The 9671-nt window shown below is 36.3% G+C and overlaps 1 protein-coding gene across 2 annotated transcripts; it reads right to left on the reverse strand.

Annotated features, from left to right (window-relative positions):
* Window positions 1-1172: 1172 nt before the first annotated feature.
* On the reverse strand, window positions 1173-9628 carry LOC132142291 (tropomodulin-1-like). 2 transcript variants are annotated; one of them, XM_059552061.1, is made up of 11 exons: window positions 9361-9628; window positions 8169-8367; window positions 6556-6712; window positions 6162-6281; window positions 4742-4831; window positions 3675-3805; window positions 3452-3559; window positions 3090-3233; window positions 2790-2934; window positions 2101-2206; window positions 1173-1350 (listed from the first exon to the last, which is right to left on the reverse strand). In XM_059552061.1, exons 2-11 carry the CDS (start codon window positions 8283-8285, stop codon window positions 1332-1334), a joined length of 1137 nt encoding a protein of 378 aa, XP_059408044.1. In that variant the 5' UTR covers window positions 8286-8367; window positions 9361-9628; the 3' UTR covers window positions 1173-1331. The 2 variants fall into 2 exon arrangements, with proteins under 2 accessions (XP_059408044.1, XP_059408045.1); XM_059552062.1 differs by lacking the exon at window positions 2101-2206 and having other exon boundaries at window positions 9361-9627.
* Between the last annotated feature and the right edge of the window lie 43 nt (window positions 9629-9671).

Here is a 9671-nt window from a genome sequence, read left to right on the forward strand (position 1 = left end):
CAAGATCAAGATGTATGAAAAATCATTCAGTGCAATTTTAAGTATATATTCCTGTACAACAGCTCAATATTGCGAACATTTCATTCACTTCTGCCACTAAAAATAGATGTGTGCAAACTGTCAAATGTATTTCGTAGCATGTGCAAATAAAAAAAAAAAGTTAAATCTTAAAAGGTCTTGGGGATAGAAAAATAAAATCATGAACCAGCCTATTGTGATTGTTAAGCTTAGATGGTTATTATTTCATTATGGAAATAATGAAGTCTGTTCTGTCTGGGCTGGCTCCTCTCAGGAAAGAAAGACTGCAAACAGATTTCATCTGGATGTTATTTAAGGAGGGCAGTCATAATACATATAGTTTGATGATAGGTTTTCAATTGTGTTTTGATCCTCACTCAATCATTAAAAAAGCATTTAATGAGGAAGAACACTGTATACACATCAATCACATTGATTTCATATTAAGTGCATAGAGAGACCGTTAGTATAATAAGAGAGACATTATTATTGCTAATTGTGGAAATTGAAACAAAGCTTATCCTAAACATGAAAAATAGTTTTTTTTTTATAATCAAACCAATGCGAGTTGGAGATTTCTGCGATATGAGCCGTTGACGACTTGATGAGAGTTTATACAAATACGCACTAACAATGCACTTTCATCGGTGTTAGCAAAGTACTAGAATCCACAGTACAGCGACTTGCCAGCAATGAATTTTCATAGCTACAAATTTACCAGTTGTTAAACATTTCAAGAGAGGAGAATTACAGTATATCCCAAAAAACACAGTAAGAACATGCTTCTATGCAATGTGTGCGAGAACTACCACTACTGTGAGACTCAACTGGCCAGGAGAAGGCAAAACCACACCTACAATCAGTCAAGTTTGATGCTCTTGATGTGCATCCAAACAGTGAAATGGCTGGCTTTAAGATCAAACCGTTTACAGCAAGAAGATTAAGTCGACTGAGAACATTGTGAAACATTAAGTGTTATTTTCATCTTTACTGCTTCATCAACACAAGTGGGTGATTTTTCCCAGCTAATGTTATGGCAGGTAGTTTACACACTTTTAAAACACTCGCCATGAGTAACTATGTGTCTGGTAAACAGAGGGTGATACCTTTGGGTTTCCAGATCTGGGGCATTAAAAAAAGCATTCTGAATTGAGTGTTTTTTTTTTTTAGATGATCCTGTGATTTATCTGTTAAAGGGACAGAAATGTAGGGAGGATTTTGGATGAGATGGGGTGTGATGCAGGTCCCAGGCCATAGAGGGTTCCCGATGCTGCTACACATTTGTCCGACATTTAGGAAAGATGGGTCCTCCTTCAAGCCTTCTCTTTCTTACTGCACACACAAATAAAAAGGGTTGATGAATTTTAAGGACATAAAATATAATGTGGAAAATTAGATTTTATTATAACAATCTATTAAGGGCTCAACAATAATAATTTTTTTAGACTTGTATTTGAAAAATACAAAGCATTAAACATAAAATAAAATAATGTGCAATAATATCCGGAAATTACACATCCATAATGTAACTGCATGAAAGCTATGAATTCATACATGCACTTTTGCTTGAAAACAATACATTACTGATTAACTGTATGCTTCCAAGACTATTATAAAAAGACATTCTTACAATTTCTCATAAAAATTTTATTTTAGACATTGGGCAGTCCCCACTGCATTTGTAGATTTCAAAGACAGAAACTTAAAATTGCAATTGAAGGAAGAGTTCAATCAAAAGAGCATGTGAGGAACTATTCCTTAAAGAAAATGTTCTGCATGCACAGCAAGCCAGAGGGCATTTTCTAAAAACCTGAAGAAAACCCATCAGACAGCCAGACAAACAACACAACAGACAAACAAAACCAAGAAACAACCAGATAATGGAGAGAGACAGCTTTTGAATTGACTTTGACAGAAGGAAATGCAGTAGTTTAGATGCTGAAGTGGAAGAAGGGAGCTTGAGGAAATGTACAAAAGCTCAAAATGATCCAGAGGCTTGAGCAATTGTAAGGAGACTAAAATGAGAGTAAAAAGTCATCAGGTAGTACCCAGAGCAAGAGGAGGTCAAGACTTTGTGTTTACTTGAGTTTTGATGTGAACTTGAACTTTTTACAGAAGGCTCTTTCCAGCTCAGGGACTGACAGTGTGAATGTGATCGCTCCATCTGAGTCCGACCGAACTACACGTGCTGGAAATACATACATGGCTTGAAAACACCAGTAGATACATACCATTAATACTTTTATTCAGCAAGGCTGCGTTAAATTGATCAGAAATGGCAAATTCCTATTTAACATAAAAGCTGTTCTTCTGAAATATCAATTCATCAAAGAACCCTGAAAATACTGCATCGATTTCCAGAAAAATATTACATATATTTAAAGCTTTAATAAAATAATTCTGAAGGAACATGTGACTTAAACTTTATTTCACAGGAATGAATGACATTTGAAAACATATTAAAATGTAATTAAATATTTTAAAATGTTAATTCAAAGCAGTTATTTTAAATTCTAATAATATTTCACAATTGTATTATAAAAAATAAAAAAATTGACGAAATAAATGCATCCCTGATCCTTCTTTAAAAAACATTCCAAAATCTCCCGACCCCAAACTTTTGAATGGTAACCTATTCAGCAAAACCAGCACACATACACATTAATGCATATTTCGACAAATGTACAGAGTCAACAACACTATGTTAATTCTGAAATGCACATACAAATACCACATTTGACTGTATCTATCTCAGCGTCCGTGTTTCTTACCCAGGTCATTGTTGTTCATCATGGCATTAGATCCACGCAAGCGTGGGCCCTGCTGGGTGAAGTGGTATCCGAACTTCAGCAGAGTAGTGTTCTTCTCCAAAATGTTAGCTATCTCCATCTCAACCTTATTACCCAAAGGCTGGCTCTGTATTATACATAAATACACAGGATATAAAACCTTTTTTCATTCTTTCCTATGCCCCTCCATCATCCCCATATTCAGACTGAACTCATGACCTCAAGGATAATGGCTCAGACCTCATATGACTTTATTATTTGTCTGTGTGTGAGTGAGAGTACCTGGTTGTCAATCTTTAGCTCCTGCAGTGTAGTGTTGCACTTTAAAGATTCCACGAGTGCCAGAATTCCAGCTCCAGTAATGAAGTTTGACTCAACATTTAGACTCTTTAGAGTGGTGTTCACTTTCAGCATGTCTGCTAGAGCCTGGGAACCAAACAACATTACACGCTGTTTAATAACTACACTACTAACCACGAATGTTTGAACGGTAGTGTGTGTGTATATATATATATATATATACATATATAGGTGTGTGTTTATGTATTATGTGCTTAATTGTTCCAAAAAATTATTCGAAAATACTTCATATTATTGGAAAAATCTGAATATTGTGGATGGCTGTGCATCTTTATGTAACTCACAAAGGCCACAGGATCGTTACTTCTGGTGCCAACGATGCTCAGGCGTTCCACAACACTGTTCCCTTTTAGAGCTTCAGCATACGCTTTCAGAGTTGGGATTGGAATATTCTACAGATCACAAAAAAAACAACGCAACGACGCAACCATCAAAACTGCAGGCTACCAGACACGAAGACACTATCCAACAGAGAGTACAGTATAAATAAATGAGTTAAAGTGGCACCCTGATGTTGTTTAGGTTGACCTCAACAAGGTCTGGATCATTTCTCTTGATTCCCTGTAGTGTTTCCTCTACATCTGTGTCATTGGGCTGCTCATCTGGCACAGGCTTATACTGAGTACACTGGATTACACCTGTGTGTGTATATAATACAACTTTGAATAACAACAAATCATATGGCTCAGTGCTAGCTGTTATGTAACACAATACTATATCACACTGCAAAATTCAACACTGTCTATTCACAGGAGTCCCAAGCTACACTTACAAATGTAAGGCATTGCATTACATTTGTTCACATTTTACATTCATTAAGATTTATTTGCAGATGTATTTGACATTCAGGCATTTTTAAAGGAATAGTTCACCCAAAAATCTAAATTTGTTACAAATGTCCTCCCCCTAAGGCCATCCAAGATGTAGATAAGTTTGTTTCTTTATAAGAACAGATTTGGAGAAATGTAGCTTTACATCACTTGCTCACCAATGAATCCTCTGCAGTGAATGGGTGCCGTCAGAATAAAAATCCAAATAGCTTATAAATATCAGAATAATCCACACAACTCCAGTCCATCACTTTTAGGCCAAAATACCAGTCCATAAACCATAACTGTGCTTTCTCTAGTGAAAAAGTTAATTCCCGGTTGGCCTCTCACATAAAAATCCACTGACATGTTTGTTTAGAACTCTTTTAAACTGTTTTCACTTGTAGGACTCACAAGTTAAATTTGCTTCGTTTTGATTGCTTTATTACAAACACGCAGCTTTTCATGTCACAAGACATGAATGTATCAACTGGAGTCATGTGGATTACTGTGATGCTTGTATCAGTTGTTTGGACTCTCATTCTGACGACACCCATTCACTTTAGAGGATCCATTTCTGTCCAGATGAAGACACAGACTCATCTACATCTTGGATGGCCTGTGGTGTGAGTACATTTTCAGCTAATTTTCATTTTGGGGTAAACTATTCCTTTAAAGCGTAATCTATAATTTGATCAAAATAATCAAATCAACAAATATAAAACATAAAATCACACAAAAATGTTATAAGATTGATTCACTTACTGTTTAAGCCTTGTTTGTTGACGATAGTACTGCTGGCCAATGCTTCATAATACTGCTGATTACTCATCAGAGTGTGCATGCCCAAAATGGCTTTTCAAATTTAGAAAGATGGTGGAAAAAAACAGAATTTTCATGTTAGTCAAGTTTTCTTACAGTATATATCAAAGGACTTTATATGACCAATATCCATCCTGCTGAATGAAATATGTTACTTATGTAAATCATATGTAAAATTGTGTTTTCCAAGATACCAACTCAAAATCATTTAAATTTCCCTGACGAAATAATATATATAGGAGAACAGTAATGCCATCAAATGAACTAGTGAAAAAAAAACTGAAAATGAACAGCTAAACATCTGAATAGGGAGTCGAGAGTAAAGTGCAATTTATGAGTCTGGCTTGTATACTGCAACTAATTGTTGACCCTGGGCCAAAGACAACTGAGCTAACCTCAGTCCCATATGAAGCTCCTATCTGTCTGCATGTATAAGCTTGGTCGACTCCTTAAATCCTGCTGTTTTCAAAACACGATCCCAAAGAGAGAAAAAAAAACTATTGACCTCATTTTAAGGGAAACCTCTCTATCATGCTAAATGAGAGCAAGTTATTGGCTGAGGGTGGATAGTTTTTTTTTTAGCCAGCAGGAAAATCTTTGTTCCCCTTTTTTGGTAGCCATGTGTCTTTAGCACACATGGATGAGTCATTGTTATGAAAGAACTCAAACTTGCATATGCAGTTTCAGGAAATGTGCACGGTACACAAAGTACGCCTAAAAATAAAAAGGATTAATTTACCCTGTTGTTCTATAATTAATTTTTTTTCTATGAAACACAAAACAAGAGATTTTGAAGAATGTTTGCTGCTCTTTGAGGTGTCTCAACAGAGAAATGATTGGAAGCAAAATGACAGCAACATTTTCATGTTTGGTTAAAATAACCCATTTAAATCATGCTGATAACTATGTGTTGAACATACAATGCAAACACTGAATTAATGTTTCAGAAACATTCTGGCAGTGTTAAAGCAGCATACGATGTTGCAGATAAACCTACTGGAATGATCCGTGGCTTAGACATGGTGGAGCAGGGGAGTGGACAGAGAAAATGAGGAATGAAGATGGAAAAATGGAGTGGAAAAAACTAAAGGACAGACTAGAGAGAGGCACATGGTGAGACACACACACACACACACACACACACACACACACAGAGGAAGTGAGAATTAGTCAATGAAATTACAGATATATTTAAATATGGATTAATATTACAATTTGTGAACAGAAGGTGCTGAGTTGAGTTACACCTCAATAGATTTTTTTTTAAACCTAAATTTCCAAACTTGTATCTCGGACCCTAAGAATCAAAGAAGCAGAACCTACAGTACATACATGAATTAAATTGCTGACATTTGTATTGTACCTGCTATATCGCACAATTCTGCGTCAGTAGCACTAGATAGCGCCTCCTCTAGTTCAGGCTCCAGAGTGACATCTTCCAGGATAGGGTCAACACCTTTGGTCTTAGGCACCCATGCTTTTCCTAAATGCAAACATTTAAAGACAGAAATATTTCAATTTAAAAAGACTTCAATTTAAATATATATAAATAGAGGGAAGAAAAAATTCATTTATTTATGACCGTCATTTCAACATCAAAACAATTTTGCCCCTAAAAACATTTATTAAATGTGAGTGTGCTTGTTTAATATGAGATGTGATATGTGAATAAAATTACAAATTAATTTTTGCGCATCATTTCCAATGCCAAGCTGTTCCAAAGGTGCCCATGGTTCTAAATATAAGTCACTTCTTACCTCTTTTCTCGCCAGTGTAGGGAACAAGATCGTCTCGATCTGGATGTTCTTTGGCCTGTTTCTCCAGGTGAGCTAGAAGGTTATCTCTCTGGAACGTTCCGGTCGGAGCTTTCTTAGTCTGATCCCTCTGTCTGAATCCTGCCGGCAACAGTGCGTTCTGAGAACAATATCATTCACAAACATTAGATCTGTCATCAAACTATCATAAAAAGCACATCGAATGCAAAATAGTACATTACAGTAAAAGATAAACTTGCCATATCTTAAATTACCATAGATTCTTAATAGCATCAGTGTATATGGTACAGTCACAGGGGTCATCTTCCATCAATTTCCTGTATCAGGCTATATCACATTTCTGAAGCTTGCACCAAACCCGGGTTTTCTCAATTGCACCCGCATACTGAAAGGGCAAACGCCACAGATGCCTCAAATACAGAGAGCAATGATAGCATTCTTCTAAGACAAGGCCTATCAGCCACAGAGCAAATGGGGGGATGATAACATATGTGCATGTTAAATGTGATGACAGAATCCAGAACTCGGAGAGAATAGAGTTTTATAGGACTCCTTAGCATTATTTATCCTTAGTGCAGATAAAATTGAGCAACTGGAGACTCGGATTAACTAAAGTGACATTTAAAATCATTAAAGTAGATATTTCCACCACTACAAAATTTACAGCACAATTTAGTGTTTCAGGAAAAGGCTCGGCTTTGGTGGGGAATGTTTATTTTTGTTAAATTTGGGCAGATTAACTTAATAGCACTAGCATTTATGTTAAACTTCTGCACCTCTGGCCGAACATCTCAGTTTGGGAGAAGAAATTCTCTTTTCCCTCTTCTCTGTTGCGGACTATTTATCCTACATCTGTGTCTGAATCTGTCAAGACGTGCTTAGATGCTGGAGTCAAACCAGATTCCTCAAGAGCAAATATAAAACTGAGTGAGAAAAGTACACGAACCAAAGCCTTATAAAACTTGATTCCCTAAAAACACTACTGCAATACAACAGCACAAGCTGACTTCACCATGATAGTCTAAACTCAGAAACGCCAGTGTGACAACACGGTCCAGACAAACACAAACCAGAGGAATTAAGTGGAACTCTCAAACAAATCTGGCACTGAAACAATGTCCAACATCAAACAAACCACAATAAGTCACAACACAGTCGAAAGCAAAACGATATAGCCCAGTCAAACAAACACTTATGAAACAACACAGAAAGTGGGTTTCCTAAACAAAAATGCCACTGAAACAACACTAAACAAATGATTGTACAACACACTCCAGATGAAAAATAAGAATTAAGCTGGCTTCTTAAACAAAAAATGGCAACACAGTAAACAACACAATCAAGTCGAACAAATACCACTGTCACAGTCCAGACAAACAAACACATTATACACAAAACACAGTAAAGCCAAACAAAGAACACTGGGAAATAACACAGTCCAGACAAACAAACCAAACTAGGCAGCAACAGCAGCAAAAAAAAAGTTTATTAACCTTTTATCTTGCAAAGTATTCAGAGACAACTGAACTATGCAATGCGTTACATTTTATGGAGCTCTTAAAGTCCATTTTTAGATGCGTTTTAAGTGCACTTACATCGGGATCCAGCTCTTCAAGTTCATCTTCAAGTCTCCTGAGCTCTTCTTCACTGAGCTTCTGCAAGAGCTCATCCTCATCCACATCCCGGTACTTGTCCATCTCTTTACGGAACATGGTGAACAAGATCAAATAGAAGAAGTGGACAGAAGAAAGGGAAAAAAAGACAGGAACAGTCGAGCTCCCCCAACCACAGCACCTTGGGTAAAGACAAGAGAAACAGATTCATTATTAGCTCTATTCTACATAAGGTTCAAAGGATTTTATGCTGAATAATTATGTTCTTCATGATGATCAATACGTCAAGACTATAATTTATGATTTTTCTACAGTATTTAAGTAGTTTAATCTATACAAATTCAAAGCATATGGGTTATGGATAGCAGAATAACCACAGGTGTACTTCACATTAACTGAGGACATGCTCTGATAACATTTAACAACCAGATGTGTTTATATCCAAAACTTTGTGTTTATATCCATGTTCAAGTATTTATGACCTAATCTTTTGAATGACTCTTTTCGAAATGTTTTGTTTGAAAATTGGGCTTATGCATGCTTTCTTTATAATACGTGTATATAATAAGAATATCATATATATGTATTGATCGTATGATCTTAAAGTTTTGATAAATAGAGTCATATATTATAATACATCTACATGAAGAGAAACCTAGTCAAACTGAAGCCTGGCATCTGTTTTGGACCATCTCCATTGTCCTTGGTGAATCAAATACAGTAGACAAGGACACTGACCAGCAAACTTCAACACACTATATAATGCAAATGTATTGACTCGAAACCTCTAGGTTAGGTTTCCCCAATCAATAGACTAGCTATTATATACACATTTCCAGTTCCTCACACAAACTACTTTTCCACTTGTTAATAAAACTCTCTAAAACAAGTGGAAATAACGATCTATAGAATAACGGTGCATTTCTTCTGATCAGGAAAGACCAGATAAATATATATTTAACATTAGAAAAATAAAGGTCAAATATACACTACACATTTAAAACCGCAGGGCTAATTAGTATTTATAAGACAGAGCCTGTTTTTATACAGTCTATGGATATAGCCTATCATTTTCTCCGAGTGTCATCAGTTCTGTTAATAATTGTGTTTCATTGCTCTATGTAATGAGAAAAACAAAGCGTGTTAGTACCGGAGCGTCTATTATCTTACTTACTTCAGACAGCGCTTATCCCACACTATATATAGCGCATGTGACAGCTGAATACTTTGACCAGATATGGTTTCTTTTCGAAAGCCGCTAATTCACACAAATGCGCTGCTGCCTCAAGCAATGGATTCTCAAGTCAAAGGTTCATAGAAAAACAGCGCTTGACACGGCGGAGAAAAGTCAAAATATTGAAAAGTAGTTACAGTTTGAGCCTTCTTTCAACACGACTAGCAGTCGGTGTCGATCAAACTTTCCACAAACCCAGTAGCGCAGAACACGGCCCCGCCCACAGCGCAAACCTACCAATCAAATGATGC

Source organism: Carassius carassius, chromosome 6, assembly GCF_963082965.1.
Source record: "Carassius carassius chromosome 6, fCarCar2.1, whole genome shotgun sequence".
NCBI classification, from domain to species: Eukaryota; Metazoa; Chordata; class Actinopteri; order Cypriniformes; family Cyprinidae; genus Carassius; species Carassius carassius.